This window comes from Montipora foliosa, chromosome 3 (assembly GCF_036669935.1).
Source record: "Montipora foliosa isolate CH-2021 chromosome 3, ASM3666993v2, whole genome shotgun sequence".
NCBI lineage: Eukaryota > Metazoa > Cnidaria > Anthozoa > Scleractinia > Acroporidae > Montipora > Montipora foliosa.
Genome location: NC_090871.1, coordinates 69803972 through 69820862, shown reverse-complemented (window position 1 = coordinate 69820862; position 16891 = coordinate 69803972). Strand labels below are relative to the sequence as shown.

The following is a 16891-nucleotide window of genomic DNA, read 5'->3' as shown; positions in this document are numbered from 1 at the left end:
TGTTGTTGTTGTTGTTGTTGTTGTTGTTCATGTTACATACTTCTTAGTCATCTTTCGAAATGCGTTGGGATAAGTTTCTCTGCCCAGATAGCCTCAAGGGTCACGCAGAATAGCAAGTCCCATTTACAGTATACCATTTTACAAGGCCAGATCACGAAACCGGGAGTTCCATGCCGTATTTTTTCAGAGGTGATGCGTGAGTGGGTTTTCTTTCCCCCCCCCCCCCTCCCCCCGCCCATCACGGCCCCCCGGGAGTCCGATGCCCAAACGATTGAGCCAAACGGTTTGTTTATTTAAAGCACAGAAATGAAAAAAGAACGGAATTCTTGGTAAAAAAGATAGACACTTGGAGGCTCAAGTAAGCGCAAAATGGCCGAATGAACAATGCTCAGCTGTGCTGTGATAATCATACTTGCTAGATGAGGAATTTTTTTCGTGTTATATGCGTTTACACGCAAAAAGCTAAGGCTAGACTAAACTCAGTCCAGTCTAGCACCGACTGTCCATTGACAAAGCACTTTCCTCAACCCTCGGCTCTTACAAGGGTGTAGTAATTTTGCCTTTGCCTCTACTGTTCATTTTCTGTAGGATGAAAAATTCCAATCGCCCTTCTACCAAACCCCTGTACTTCTGCTCAGTCCGAGTCACAAATGGATCAGGACAAACGCGTTGTACATCAATCCAGGTAATAACGCAATTACCTCATGGATCGAGGTACGTATGAAAGTCAGATTAAGTCTCGATTATTCCATGATCTCGTTCACGTCATACAACGTATGAGAAACACCGCATTTTTATATCCCATAATTTGTTCGAGCGGTTTCGGAGTAAAAATAGAAAATGAAAGGTTTGCATTTGTATGCACACATTGTCATTAAAATATAACTTTGCACCCCGTCGTACAGCGTTTGCGAAGTATCGAAAAATGAATTGGTACCAGCAGTTTCAGAGTAAAAATAGACTGTAAACAATTCTCTGTTGTAGGCTCATATAGATGGTTTTCAATCACGTGATGAGACGGCTATGCTGGTGCACAAAACAATAGCAATTTTGCATGACAATAGAATCAAATTCCCTACTCTATTGTTCTGTGCACCAACATGGCTGCTGTGACGTCAGGTGAAAACCATCTGTTGCCGTCAAAACCTCATATTAGAGAGTTTAAGCAACGACCACGAGAACCTCACAAATTTGCATATTTAGTGAGCAAAAACAATAGCTTTTCACGCCCTGCACGTTCGTTTTTCAGTTTTGTCCGTTTCTTTGTCCTCGTCAGCAAAGCAACAACGTGAAATAGTTAAGTTTGAGGTTTTATGAAGAACGTTAGCACTTAAGGATAAATTTTCCTTTTCTCCCCTAAATTAACCGCCATTCCGACCAGTGTCATTCTTGAGGAACTACCAAACCCTTGCCATATTAAAAAGGTTGAAATAGTCAAGAAGTGATTACGATAACGTGAATTTATATTTTGAAATGACGTTCTCGTTGCCGTCGCCGTGGTCGTTGCTTAAACTCCCTACGAAGAAATTTAAGCAATAGGGAGCTTAAGCAACGACAACGGCGACGGCAACGAGAACGTCACAAATTTGCATATTTAGTAGGCAAAAACAATAGCTTTGCACGCCCTGCACGTGCGTTTTTCACTTTTGTCCATTTCTTTGCCGTCGTCAGCAAAACTACAACGTAAAATAGCCAAATTTGAGGTTTTATGGACAACGTCATTACTTGAGGATACATTTTCATTTTCTGCCCTAAATTGAGCGCCGTTCCTACCAGCGTCATTTTTGGGGAACTACCACACCCCCGTCATATTGAAAAAGTTGAAATAGTAACGAAGCGATTACAATAACGCGAATGTATATCTTGAGATGACGTTCTCGTTTCCGTCGCCGTTGTCGTTGCTTAAATTCCCTTTTAGGGAACTTAGCATTTTAGGGAAGTAGCATTCACATTGAAATGATATGGAAATACCTGGAACAAAACGTTTTATTCCCAAAGCATTCACATTGAAATAATATGGAATACCTGGAACAAAACGTTTTATTCCCAAAGGGTTTGAATTGGGTACAACATTGAGCTGGCTGATTTGCTCTATTGCCTTTTTTTAAGGTAGTGGCACCGCCTTATAGACGTACAATTTGGCAAATCAGAAATTGGGATGTTTCACATGCTATTTGGCATCACGAGGATTCGCTAGATCGAAAATACGGCCTTTTCAGAAGGGTCGTCGAGGAGTGCAATCGTCATTGTTATGTAGGCTCTCAATGATCGTAGGTTATTCATTACAAGATGTTGAATCTCGAAAAACACGCCTCTCTTGGAAATTATAGGAAAATTCCACCCGGGAAAATGTTAAGGTTTTCGTCTTTGCACTCGGTCGAAGATACAAATATAGAAACCTGCTACCATGCAACTATTTCCTGCGTTCAGCACGCAGTCCCGTACATTAGTTGATTTTAAGTTGATTTCAGGAGCCCGTTTCTCGAAAGTCACGAAACTTTACGGGCCATTTTCGGGTGTCACCATTCCGTTTGTATCTCAAGAACGGATAGGATTTTAAAAGTCGTCAAACTTCGCAGTCATTTGTCTTTTTGTTACGTTGAAAGCATGTTAAAAGATCGGCTTTCCAAAACAAAGGGTTGGCAGTTTCACAAATGACTTTTCGGTCCCGAAAAGTTTTCGGGACTTTCGAGAAACGGGACCCAGGACCTGTGTGTTTGGGACATTTTGCACCTTTATATCCCTCAAGTGGTCAACGTTCATTGGTTGGCGTTTTGAAATCAACCAACTGGCTCTGCTGCAGGAATTATTGAGATTCCATTTTGGACAACTGGAAGTTCACGTGTTGATATCGTTTTCCCTTCGGTGAGTGAATCGTTTCCAGTACACGAAGTATAGCCTGAGGCCATGTGGCTGATGAAAGTTTCCCACTCCATTGCTATCCTATTTCCTTGGAGTCCAGCACTCTTTCAATTCAGTGTTTTTACCGTTTTATTTGTCTGCAAGTTCCCGCCGCGCTTTCCTGTTCTTTCTTGAGATGATTCTTTTTTTTTTTTTTTTTTTTTTTTGCTTTATTTCATTTAGAATCTCTACAGAGTGCTAGAGGTTTTCTTCACTCCAATTCATCGCCACCCGCGCGACAGGAAAAGCGCTGCTTCGATTTGGACGGAAGACAACAGCGGTTCCGGCTTCAAAATTTTCCTGCGCGAATTGACAAATTTTAGTGGCGGGCACAAGGGCGTTGTCGTGGTAAGAACTTTGAAACGGTTTATAACTGAATATCTGAAGAAATTCAGGTGATTGGCTTTGCTTGCTTGCGTTTTGAATTCGCCACTTAGAAATGATTGCTTTAGAATTTGCACGCCCATTGCAGTTACTCGCTCGTGTTTTCCCGCCCTTTTTTCGGTGGCCGCATGCAATTGCCATGCGTCACGATTGGCTCTTTCAGGCGTTTGGCGCCCGTTGTTGTTGGCAACAGTGAAATAAAACACTTTCGTTTAAATGCACGCCTCAATTGGCATCCGCTTCGAAATGAAGACTGATCTGTCCTTAAATTAAATTCGTTGGAAAACATGCAGATAATACTTTTAAATTCGCTAAAAGCGTTCAAATCTGTGAGTTCAAATGAACCTCTTCCCTGGCCGCTGGCTCCCATAATGGTCTGGAGCGGCCTGTTATTAGCAAAAGTGTATCAAGCGCAGATCTCCTGAATAATTTGTCGGAGATATTGTAGCTTCATTTCTAAGTGCACTTTCACTCATTCTTCGGAAAAAAATCTAAAAGGCAAGCTTTGTTTTAATGCAACCCGTTACACTGATATTACATGAAACATTTTCAACTTGCAGCAATGAAATACTTTTGCGGCGACTCCAAAATACTGGAAAATGCCCGAGAAATCAAAGATTGAGTTTGAAAACGAGGAACCTCCAGGAAGGAAAACGCAATACAGTTTTTGCCAGGTAATTTTCTTGTTTCTTTTTTTTGTTCATGTCACGAACTTCTTAGTAATCAGTCGAAATGCATTGGGATAAGTTTCATTGCCCAGATAGCCTCGAGGGTCATGCAGAAGAGCAAGTCTCATCTACAGTATACCATTTCACAAGGCCAGATCACAAAAGCGGGAGTTCCATGCGCTATTGTTTTTGGAAATGATGCGTGGGTTTTCTTTATCTTCCCCCCTCCCCCCACCTTCCCTCTCCCCACTCCCCCTCCACAGCCTCCCGGTCGTCTGATGCCCAAACAAACCTAAGCCAAACGGTGTGTTCATTCAAAGCACAGAAACGAAAAAACCAACGGAATTCTTGGTAAATAATAAATACACGTTTGGAGGCTGAAGTAAGCGCAAAATGGCATAATGTAGTAACACCCCATTTTTATACCCCCATAATTTGTTTGAGCGGTTTCAGAGTAAAAGGTTGGCGTTTGTATCCTCGCGTTGTCATCAAAATATAACTTTACGCCAGCGTAAGTCCATCACCCCGTCGTACAGTGTTTGCAAAGTATCGTAAAAATATATTAGCACCAGCAGTTTCAGAGAAAAAATAGGCTACAAACAATTCTCTGTTGTAGGCTCATATAGATGGTTTTCAATCACGTGATGAAACGACTATGCTGGTGCACAAAACAAGAGCAATTTTGCATGATAATAGATTCAAATTCCGTAGTCTTGCTCTGGGGCCAGTTCCTAAAAGATGCAATAACTCTATTCCAGGGATAAATGTGCCTTATTCCGGCATATTTATCCCCGGAATAGAGTTATTACATCTTTCAGGAACCCGCCCCTGTTCACCAACACGGCTGCTGTGACGTCAGGTGAAAACCATCTGTTGCCGTCAAAACCTCATATTAGGGAATTGACCAAATTTCAGTTTGTGTAAAGGACGTGAGAACCTGACGAAATCTTTTTCATTTTTATCCCAAACAACTACATCGGCCATGTCAATTTTTGCCTGCAATGTTGATATACACTTTCCATTCTGAGTGACTTGCAGTTATCAAGAAATTATTACAATAACAGGATATAACATTTTTTAGGCAACGTTCTCGTTGGCGTCGTCGTCTTTCTTGCATAAGGAACGACGACGGCTACGGCAACGACAACACCACAAAGAAAGAATATCGTTGGTTTAAAAAAGAAAAATAATAATCGTGCTGTACTTGCAGCACGCATTTCAGTGCATTTCTTTGCCGTATTCCACATCCACAAAACGACAACGTGAAATCACCATAATTTAGCTTTTGACGACAACGCGAGCATATAACAATGAACTATTTGTTTTCTCTGTCTAGTTTAAAACCATTCTAACCCACCCAGTTACAGGATAGTCTGCGCTTTCAACGTGAACAAATAATCGCGAAAAACTTAAGATAGCGCTAATTCATGTTTTGAAGTGACATTTTCGTCGACGTTGCCGTTGTCCTTGCTTTAGGGAACTAGGGACCTTAAGATCTACGACGGCGACTTGGACGATAACAGCACTTTGCTTTATCATAATTCTTTCGCGGTTATTCTATCTCGTTCACTTCTTACAATTTGGGCGAAGTGTCCTAAAAATAAATTGGTAAGAGCAGTTACAAAGTGAAAATAGAGAATAAAAGATTCTCTTTTGCATGCTTACGTTGTCGTCAAAACCTCAAATTTGGTAATTTCACGTCGTCGTTATGCAGAGGACCGCAAGAATCCGTCCTAAAATCCGCGCTGCACGTGCAGCACGTGCAGCACGATTATTTATGCTCTTTTAACCAATGATATCATTGTTTTCCCCCGTTGTTGTTGCCGTCGCCGTCGTAAAATCTTAAGCTCCCTACTTACGCAATGACCACGGCCACGCCAACGAAAACGTCACAAATTTGCATATTTAGGGCGCGTTCGATTGAACCTATTCCGGAATAAGAATACGTGGCGTGATGATTAAAACGGTATGTTTGGCGCGTTTCGAAGCAGCAAGGATAATAAAAATATGTTTAAAGTAGCATTTTAGCCGATGTTTGACAATTTTAACGTGAATCTCCGTAAAAACAAAGGATTTCTAACTTATATTCCGTGTATTCTTATTCCGGAATACGGTGAATCGAACGCACCCTTAGTGAGCAAAAACAATAGCTCCACACGCTCTGCACGTGCGTTTTTCACTTTTGTCCATTTCTTTGCCGTCGTCAGCAAAACAACAACGTGAAATAGCCAAATTTGAGGTTTTATGGAGAACGTCAGCACTTAAGGATAAATTTTCGTGTTCTCCCCTAAACTAAGTGCCGTTCCGACCAATGTCATTTTTGAGGAACTACCACACTCTTGTCACATTAAAAAGGGTTAAATAGTCAAGAAACGATTACAATAACGTGAATTTATATTTTAAGATGACGTTCTCGTTGCCTTCGCCGTTGTCGTTGCTTATAAGGCCCTGATTACAAGGAGGGAGGTTAACCCTTCATCGACGTGTTTACAAGGCAGCTAGGGTTAACCTGGCGCTAGGGGTAACCCTATCTAAGTGTTAGGGTTACCCTTCCTGCTTGTAAACAGGGCCTAAGCTCCCTACTAGGAAGTTTAAGAAACGACGACTCCGACTGCGACAACGCTACAAAACAATAATATATAATAATATCATTGGTCAAAAGAGCATAAGCATGCATGATTCCCAGGCTACCAGGTAATAACAAATTATTTTTTTGTATGAGAACAGCTGGAAATCCGGCGATGTAGTCACTAGCTAGTAGGCGAACTAGTTGGATATAATTTGTTATTAGTTGGCAGCTTGGGAATCATCCTCGGATGATCCGATGTATGTCCTGTTCCTGAATGTTAAAACGCCGGGGAACCCCGTGGCTAACTAGTAACTTCACTGATTGCTCTGTTACTGTCTGTTGTCGTGACGGTGCAGTGGTTAGCAGGCAGTGTGGCCCAGTGTTTAGGGCGCTGCCTTGAGATCCCGGGTTCAAGACCCGCTCTGACAACTCGTTGGATTTGATCCTGGTAGTCCCTGGTTCAACTTCCCAGCTGCACTTGTAAATAGTTTGCCTCCGGCCGGTTGGAATTCTTAACAGTTGTTGTTGTTGTTGTTGTTGTGTTCTGTTGTTTCGTTGATTGTTTCATTGGCCCTGAAAAGCCCCTATGGGGAGGGTCAATTAAGTATGTATTGTATGGTTTTGGTTTTGACGACAACGTGGACAAACTACAGTGAATTTTTCAGTCTCACTCTTTACTTCAAATCCGTCGGTACCAATTCAGTTTTAGAACACTTCGCCCATATTGAATAATATAAACAAGATGGAATAATCATGAAATACTTAGAATAGCTCAAAATGATATTTTGAAGTGACGTTTTCTTCGCCGTAGCCGTCGTGGTTTCTTAAACTCGCTAACAACGTGAATTCACCTAATTTCAAGTTTTGCATGACGACAATAGTTGCGGTCACATTAGGAAGTTAACACTGGTGTTAAATCAAGTTCTATTGTTAAGTGTTCGCCTCGGGATTCAAAACACCAGAGAGTTGACACTAGAGTAATTTCAACGTTAGTGTTTACACTGTCTTTCTGTCAAGTGTGACCACAACCAATGTCGGCATATAACAATGAACCATTCATTTGCTATTTTTGCTTTTAAAACCGAAAGTTTGTACCATTCAGTTACAGGATAGCGTGGCTTAGCGGTTATCAACCGTCCCTCTCACCTTTGCGACCCGGGTTCAACCCTGGCATCGATCGAGGTGGTATGTGGGCTGAGGTTCAGTCGATCTCAATCAGACTCCGAGGGTTTTTCTCCGGGTACTCCGGTTTTCCTCCCTCATGATAATCGACTCTCAGTTGATAAGAACCGGGCAGATACCCTCGAAAGGAATAACCTCTGGTATCTCTCCCTTTTATTGTATTAGAATGAATAAAGTTTTCTTTCTTTGTTTCTTATTTCTTTCTAGTTCGCCCGTATTGTACAAAGTGAACAAGACGGAACAATCGCAGAGTACTTGCGATAGGGCATTAAATTTTGGAATGACGTTTTCGTTGACGTTGCTGTTGTCATTGATTAATCTCCGTTTTACAATGACAACAACACCCGGTTTATATGGGGAAAAAAATAGAGTATTTATCGATACCTCACCCGTGGCCTCTCGGTTATCCATAAGTTAACACTTGAAAAAAGCCTTTTAACACGGCATTAAATTAAGTGCGAGAACATTCCATGATTAACAATAAGCCATTTCCGAGTTTATGTCTGCCTCCTCTTCAAAGCGAGTCTAAGTGCGAAGTTTTTATGATGGTAATAGCCCACTTTCGATATATTAAAATTCAGTTCTAAACAAAAGGCATCATCTCGAGGCTCTGGGGAATAAACATAAGGATTTGTATGAGCTTATTCCCCAGAGCCTCGAGATGATGCCTTTTGTTTAGGACTGAATTTTAATATATGGAAAGTGGGCTGTTAGTTCTACGTTACATATAAATGAAAACTAATTTACATGATAAGAAAAACTTCCCACTTAGACTCGCTTTGATGAGGAGGCAAACATGAACTCGGAAATGGCCTATTAATCAACCAAGTTTTCATTATAATTCTCATTTCAGGCTCAAGTGGTGAATGAAGCAGAGGCTCAAGCAGTTTTTTATGCGTCAAATATGATTTTAATGTATTTTACACATACAAAAATCACACAAGTTTTTGTTCTTAGGAGAATTAAAAGTAGCCAAGACAAGTATGATCCATAATGATAACAATTTAATACAAAGAATTTAGAAAATTGTATTTACACGGATGAAAGCTGGATACATAAACTACACGCCTTCGATATAATAAATACTTACAAGGAAAGGTTACATAATTGACCACTCCTCATAAGGACCTTTTCAAGGCCAATGAAACACGATCACAACAGAACAGAACATTCAACAACAACTGTTAAGAATCCCAACTGGCCGGAGGCAAGCTACTTGGCTAGTCTACTTGGCTGTCTAACTGAATAGAGTGTAATGTGAAGTGCTAGATTTCTATCCGATATGAACCATGTGAGCGTTAGCCCTACTGATGGAAATGGGCCCACACAAGGACAGAGAAAAACTCTGACCAGGGTGGGAATTGAACCCACGACCTTAGGGTTAGATCTCCACCGCTCTACCGACTGAGCTACAAGGTCAGACGGGAGCAGGCCGTCAGTCCGTATTTTCTGAAGTGGCCTATTGCAATAGACCAAATCGGTCGATAGATAACAATGAGTTTCATGCGCTTTAAGTCTTGTCTACAAGTTGACAATGGGTGGTGTTATTTATGATGTCAGCGAGGCTGAAGAGGGCGTTTTATTTATGTTATTTCTTTTCACGAACAATCATATACTAGGATGAATACATTTTGCATGAATTTTGTTACTCCTACAATCATACACCATTTTTGTAATGAGCTAAAATGCTATTTCATAGCCCCTTTAAATAAGACGAAAGATGGGCACTAATTCTATCGGCACCAAAATTCCGCCAATTACGTTTTTAAATCAAAACCTTTAATATATACTAAAACAGTGAATAGCGTTGAATGCGTGCGCTGATTAGCTACTTAAACTCCGGCTATCCTTTGCTATTCACCTACGAGCAATTCGCACGCAATTTGCGCCCGAAAATGTTGTAATCTTTGCAGGAATAAATGAGCTAAAATCATCTTTTTGTGCTATATTATCTCACTGTTTTAGTACATACTAAAACAACTATTCACGGTGGCTAGTGGTGGATATTTACTGAGCCGCGACTTGCCACCTCCACTTCGGTGAATAGTTGCTAAATATTAACTATTCAAGAGGGAAAATTACGGTTCTGACAACAGCGTTGATCTTTGGTGTTGTTTGTTTCTTAAACTTAACAGTGAAGAAACTAGAAGCCAGGATGACTCCTCCTCTCGAAGATTTTGAAACGACTACATTACATTTTGTATGGATTTTGTTACCCCTACAAGCATACAACTTTGTAATGAGCTAAAGCGCTATTTCATAACCATTTTTTTGAAGAAAAATTTTAAAAAATTAGAAAAGTATTGGTATAAAATAGTGTTCAATTCACGGATGATTAGTTTGGTACACTATCATGGCCGCCATTTCTTTATTTGGAACACCAACACAGCTGTCGTGACGTCATGTTGCATGCATTTTCGAATGCGATGGGGTATATCTAGAATCCTTGATTAATAAACTAACTGTTGATTTTGAGCATGTGCATGAAGAAAAAATCTCTTCAAACTTGATGAGGGTGCTCAGAACTAAACACTCTGGCACACTGGTAAACTGATCTAAAGGTGGCTGATGTCACTTGTGATGTATACTTGAATATTGATTGCTAAATAGACTAGTTTCGAATTGTGCAGCAACAAAAGAACAGAGTGAAGGTTCAGGGCAATAATTTGCATTTTCCTTCGTTTTGAACAAAACAGAATGCTAATTATTCCCCTGAACCTCGACTCTATCCTTTTGTTGTTGCGCAACTCGAAACTAGCCTATTATACTTATAGGGCTGCAGAAGAAGCCAGATTCTTCCCAGCATAACCGCCTTTAAATCAAACGCTAAAATTAAGTATGAAAAAGGAAAGGTCATGTGGCTTAAAGGGAACCTGCACTTCAACAAAAAAATAATTTTAAATAACAGGAAATAATCTTTCCAGTCAAATCAGTCTAAAATTGTTTCAAAAAAAGCGTTTGCATCCGAAATAAATCAGCTTTAGAATCGCCTATTTTTGTTTTCAAATGTCAAAGGCGCCGCCATCTTGAATAATTGTGACGTAAACGGTTTCCATATTGTTATTAGACAAAAGCTCTTTGTGTCAGAACAATAGGGCAACCGTATCACGTCACAGTTATTCAAGATGGCGGCGCCCACGAAATTTGGAAGTGAAAAAAATGAGTTTACAATTTAGTTTTCCTGATGTAAACACCTTTTTTTAAAGAAATTTCGAATAAATTTGTCGGGAAACATTATTTTCTTCGGTTTAAAGTCTTCTGTAGTAAGAGTGGAGGTTTCCTTTTAAACTAATCGAATGGAAACATTTAAAAAGGGAGTGGACTCTGTCTCCTTGTATCCTAAGGTAAACTGTGCTCTTGTTATACCCAATATTGTAAGACAAAATGAGTTGAGCATGGAAACGAAGTCAACTCCAGCCTCATTCTCATTCAAAAAACAGGTAGACTAGCACAAAATAATCCAATTTCGATATATTAAAATTCAGTGCTAAACAAAAAGCATCATATCGAGGTTCTGGGAAATATTAATCCTTACATTTAATCCCCAGAGCCTCAGGATGATTCCTTTTGTTTAGGACTGAATTTTAATAAATCAAAATTGGTCTATAGGATGTTTTCTCGTGACGTCATCGATCTCTCATTAGCTTCTTTAGTTCGTCCACCAGAAGTCGCACATTTTTCTATTGTTATTGATGTCCCTAGAGGTTGCTTGAAAACGTCCTATTAGGCCTATTGAATTGAGAGCAGGATTCTAAAGTTTTAAATTCGGTTTTATCACTTCTTCAGCCAGGTCTTTCCGCCCTACAGACCCATGTCTTAATGCTGTACATAGCACGGAGTACGTTGCATCTGAGCCTTCCTTCTCTTTCCATCTTAACAGCATGCTGAGTGCCTTCTTGGCCCACTCTTCGTTATCCTTGTTAAATCCTTTTATGTCCCCCTCAGTAAAATACAGACGACGGGCAAGAGGTTCCCATGACGTGAGATTCCTTGACAGCCACTCCAATCTCTCTCGGGAGGGTGATTCTCTTTCTGAAACGCAGTATGAGATACAATTATCGATGATTCAACTGAATTTATTCACGCTGCAGATAAACGAATGCTTCCGAATGTAACCTGCGCAGAATTGCTCAGTGTGAGTGAAGACTTCCGCAGAAATATTTCTTTATTGTGAACGAGCACTAAATTGGTGCGGAAGCAAACTGCTTTCCCTTCACTGTTTACTCTTGTCCAATTTTCGCGCGTGTAGAATGCGTTCTTTACTTCCTAAGTGGTCTTTGTTCGTACGCGAACGCTTATCAGAAAGTTTAACAAACGAATGAAACCGCCTGAGGCTACGAGATCGCCACAAAACAAGTATATGATCGGATAAATAATAGTAATTGAACTGAGTGGAGTGCAATTTGGTCTGAAATCATACGTGTGATTTCAGACCAAAACTGCACGACACATAGTTCAATTACCACTTTATTACATCCATTTAGAAATCATACAAGCATTATTTATAGCTAAAATACAGGATTATAGTCATTACCGACATTCTATTGATCCAGTTGGGAACAAGTTGCAAAATTCGCCATACAATGGTTTTCTTTGTCTTTTATTTTCCTGCAATTTGATTGGTTACCTTAAACAAGCCTTGAAATCTGATTGGCTGTTTTGTTGTAGTGTTCCTTTCTCATTGGCTGGGGAAATGGTGCGATTTAGAACGGAAAATAGTGCGATTTGGGAATAAATCGCACTGCTGAGAGCCAATCAAACTGAAAGGATCAGCAGAAATTTCTAAATGGATGTAATAAAGAGGAAAATAAATCGTGCTATACTCTGCACAACAACAACGAGAAATCGACAAATTTGATCGAGGTTTTAACGACAACTTGGGCGTAGAAATGCAAAACTTTCATTCCATATTTTTACTCTAAAACCGCTCTTATAAATTTGCTTTTAGGTTAATTCGCCCACAATGTACGACATAAACGAGATGGAATAATCGTGAAAAACTTAGGATTGTAGATGAAGCTTTCGTTGACGTCGCTGATGCAGGATACAGGGAGTTTTAGCATTTCCCTTTCGTAAACAAGCGATGCCATGTTTGACGGTCGATGCCATTCTTAGTAACCAAGCCTTTTTATTCGGTTAAAATGCGTGCAGCACGAATAAATATAAATTTCATCTTTTAACCAATAATATAATTATTTTGCGTTGTCATCGTTACAGTTGTCGTTGTCCTTTCGTTAACTCCCTATTCCGTGTGGTTCGTCATGATATATCAAATACATTAATGATATTTTGAAACAATCTGTTAATCTTTTGACCAAGAAAATACAATTGGCAAAGAATACTTCTGATTCAAGATCAATTACTGAAAAAAAATTTCGCGGATGCCACGACTGGAGCCGGATTCATGAATAAACACTTTCTGCCGTTATTAGGGACCTGAAGATCTACGACGCGGTCGTAAAACGAGAACGCCACAAAAAATCATGAACTTCTAGAAACCTCTGCGTATGGGCTGGAATTGTTCTCCAAATTCCCACAGCGGGGTGAGACCTTCAACCGTTTTGCTGCCGGAGTTGCATCATCTGAAGTAAACAGATAGACTAATTAGGCAAAATCCTTTGTGTGATTCGTTTATGTTTCTTTAGCCACTGTAAACGAGTCTCTAATAGAAAAGATATGTTTCACTTACAGACACGTTTGTCTCAAATATGGTAACAAATGGAAAAAGAGAACTTTTTTTATTCTGCAGTCAATAAGGCCCTAATTGGCAATAGGTGACATCACTAACATACTCGCTTCAATAAGTACTTTGACACCTCAGTGTTGTTCCAGCTCATTACAGAGACCAAACTGCTTTTCAGTTTATATGGTGCAATCTTTCTCAACTTGGCATTGAGATTTAATCTTTAGAACAAGTAGTAATCTCGGATTATTAAAGTGCAGCCCACAATCACTTTGGAAGCAAAGAAGAAGGGTAGGAATTTTTTTTTATATATGGATATACTTAACAAATGGGACAAACGCTTGCCCGAGGATGAGAAACATTTCTCGAAGCTCACCTTCTCCAGGATATGTGAAGTGCTGAAGGTCGTGAGCCTGCGTGTTCCCACAAATTTAAAAGGGATAAGAACTTTGTGTTAGCAATCTCTTCCTTCGCCAATCAGTAGATGGACATAAAAACTTTGTTTAATACTTAATTTTCACATTTCCTCTTTACTTGAAGCTTTTTTTGGAAAGGAGACATTTGCTTGAGGTGCTCTTTTTAAATTCTTGGATTTCACATGACGTCAAAGCCACCATCTTTGTGCCCCTAAACAAAAAAACAGCGGCCATATTTGTGTCCCGACCCAATCCTCTGAGAATTGAACTCTATTATTATGCAAAGGTTTTCTTTTGTTTTCGCTGAAAAACATGGCTGTTGATCACGTGAGTGAAAACCAACAATAGACCTTTGCTATATGCATGTCACGCAATCTAAGGGCCCCATTGTGCAAACATCGTTGATTCGTGAGCTCCTTTCTTTAAGATCTGAGACGGTGATGTCGATGAAAACGTCACCTCAAATTATATGCTCTTTCGTAAGGTCTTTTGCGATTATTCCATCTCGTTCATGTATGTCGTACAATATGAGCAAAGCCTACTAAAAATAAAAAGGTAAGAGCAGTTTCAGATTAAAAATAGAAAATGATAAGTTCACATTACAGGACGTTTTTCAACCAAACTCTAGAGACACAATAACAATTGTAAAATGTACGACTTCTGGTGGACGAACAAAAGAAGCTAATGAGAGATCTTTTGTTTTCGTCCACCAACATTGCGACGATGTTACGTGAAAACCTGTGTACGCTCACGTTGTGGTCAAAAGCATGATTACTTTTCCTCTTTTAAAAGATGATTATTGTTCGGTGGGGTTGTCTTTGCGGTAGCTGTTGTCGTTTCTTTAGGGATTTTAAGCATAGACAACCGCAACGTTAACGAAAACGTCATTCCAAAATATAACCTTACCGCTAACGCAAGTACTTAGCGATTATTCCAAGTTGTTCACTATCCTCTAACTAGATGGGTACAACTGGTTTTATACTAAAGATAGAAAATTAATGGTTCATTGTTGTATGTTCACGTTGTTGTCGAGTACGGGAAAAAATGCACGGAAATTCGCGCTGCACGATTATTTTTCCTTTTTTACCAGACTGAGTAATATTCTTGCTTTGTGGAACAGTTGTCGTTGTCGCGGCTGTTGTCTTTGATTAAAGCCCTTTTTATCGTGACTCAGGACTCAAGGATGGCACAGTGGTAAGAGCACTCGCCTCCCACCAATGTGGTCCGGGTTCGATTCCCGGGCTCGGCGTCATATGTGGGTTGATGTTTATCTCCTGGTACACCGGTTTTCCCCTCTCCTCAAAAACCAACAGTGTCCCCAATTAGTGCTCCAGCGCTGGAACTACTAGACACTTAAATAAAGTTCCCCTTTTCCTATACTAACGTTACGACAGCGGATTGGAGGAAAACCCATCGCAAGTACAATAACAAGTCATTGTCCTCCGTACGTACAGAACACTAATCATATACATTTTCTTAAATTTCTCTCTTTACGAAAACCTACACACCTTCGAGAAGACGATCTCCTGTTTGCTTCAGATCCTCACCACCTTCTTCTGGCGAACTGTGTTCCTGAAGCAGTTTGGAAAGCTCCACTAGAAATATTTTCTTTACATCTCTTAAACATATTTTCGACTTAATTTCAAGTGATCATCGTAAATTTGCTTTTTATTGAGCTCGTTTAACACTGCGCAGCACGCAGTGAGGATGCCATACGGATCATTAAAAGGAGCAGCATCAAATATGGCTTATAAAAAAATTAGGATAGTACATGTACTCTCATTGGTCAATAGCTGTGTTTAGATGAGAGTATGTAAACACGGCTGTGACATCACACGAATTTTGATTAGTTATGTGTTGTCAGATGCGCGTTTTGATTGGCTGGTAGGAGATACGAGCGTGAATCAAGAAAATCTGTTTCAATCAAGAAGTAAAAGAAAAAGACCAGCATTTGTCTTCATTTGTCGAATTTATTTTTGAGAAATATTTCATAGAGGACATTTTCCGTGTTACATAGTCTCATCTAAACACGAGGGGGAATTGGGGGAATTAGTGACAGTAATGCAAACCAAAGAATTCCAAAGGTGATTTCTGACGAAAAAATACAAAACACATTCAATGAAATGAAAGAAAGTTGTTCTTTGCTCGTTTTTCGGACATTTCTCAGTCGCAGAAATTATCAGCCGACAAACCACCTGCCTAAAAGGGTCTTTTACTGAGCCAATCTCTAGGGACTCAGATAACAATGACGTAATGTACAATGGCTGGTGGACGAACGGAAGGAGCAAGATATTAAAGGTGCTTTTTTTTTTTCGTCCACCAAAAGGAGGCGATGACGTTACACGAAAACCGCCTATAGTGTAAAACTCCCTTCCATGTACATGTGAATAAATATCGTACTGTACTGAATTGAAAATAAGGTGAATAGGGTACTGTATGATACTCCATGATTCTCAAACTGAAATCGGTGGAGACACAAATTTGAACCAACTTCTTTGTGTTATTTTATGCTCTCAATTCACAGGGACTCCAAAAATAACGCTAACCTTTACCCTTAAATACGTAGCAAGGGCTTAGACCAGGAGCTTATCAAGGGGAGCCTTCCTTAAGTCAACCCTTTTCAGAGTAAATTTATTTTTGAGTCATGAAGCAGCTATCACAACGTACAATGTGAATGCCTCGCTTCCCTAGCCAAAAACAAAAGACTAAACAATTCAAACAATGACTTAGACTTAAACAATAGAGGCTGTTTACAATACCAAACAATAGCAGCTTATGAGAGCTGCCACATTACCGTCTTGTTTTTGCCTTGGGTAGCGAGCCAATCACATTATACGGAACGAGAGCTGATACATTACTGTTATTTTTAGGAACAGGTTTTTCCCTCGAAGAGTATCACATTTCCCTTGACACTGCCATAGCTTTGTTTCGATTGGCTTTTACAACAGTGGGCGTGCTGGATCTCCCAGGGGAGGCGTTCTATAATAAATCTACACGGGACAGGGTTGACTCCAACGTATGCCATATATCGGAGACAGAGGCTCCCCTTGATGAGCTCCTGCTTTTGACTTAAATTAAAAGGAGTTTT

The 16891-nt window shown here is 40.0% G+C and overlaps 2 protein-coding genes across 3 annotated transcripts in view; one reads left to right on the top strand and one right to left on the bottom strand.

Moving 5' to 3' along the window:
• Positions 1 to 8698, top strand: part of LOC137998118 (uncharacterized) — a 16636-nt gene extending 7938 nt beyond the window's left edge. The window contains exons 8-10 of one of the 2 annotated variants that reach the window (XM_068844538.1): positions 589 to 3249; positions 3846 to 3959; positions 8558 to 8692. Coding sequence is in view for 1 of the 2 variants with exons in the window: in XM_068844537.1 (XP_068700638.1) it covers positions 589 to 714; positions 8558 to 8698 (267 nt within the window). In the remaining variant the exon portion in view is untranslated. Of the gene's footprint in view, positions 1 to 588; positions 3250 to 3845; positions 3960 to 8557 lie in introns of both variants that reach the window. The other variant, XM_068844537.1, reaches the window with a different exon arrangement.
• Positions 8699 to 11451: 2753 nt separating this feature from the next.
• The window catches only part of LOC137996290 (tetratricopeptide repeat protein 28-like), a 28913-nt gene continuing 23473 nt past the window's right edge, over positions 11452 to 16891 (bottom strand). Inside the window, exons 8-9 of the mRNA XM_068841698.1 lie at positions 15312 to 15375; positions 11452 to 11736 (exon numbers count right to left, since the gene is read on the bottom strand). Of these exons, the coding sequence (XP_068697799.1) occupies positions 11456 to 11736; positions 15312 to 15375 (345 nt within the window). The 3' untranslated portion in view covers positions 11452 to 11455. The remainder of the gene's footprint in view (positions 11737 to 15311; positions 15376 to 16891) is intronic.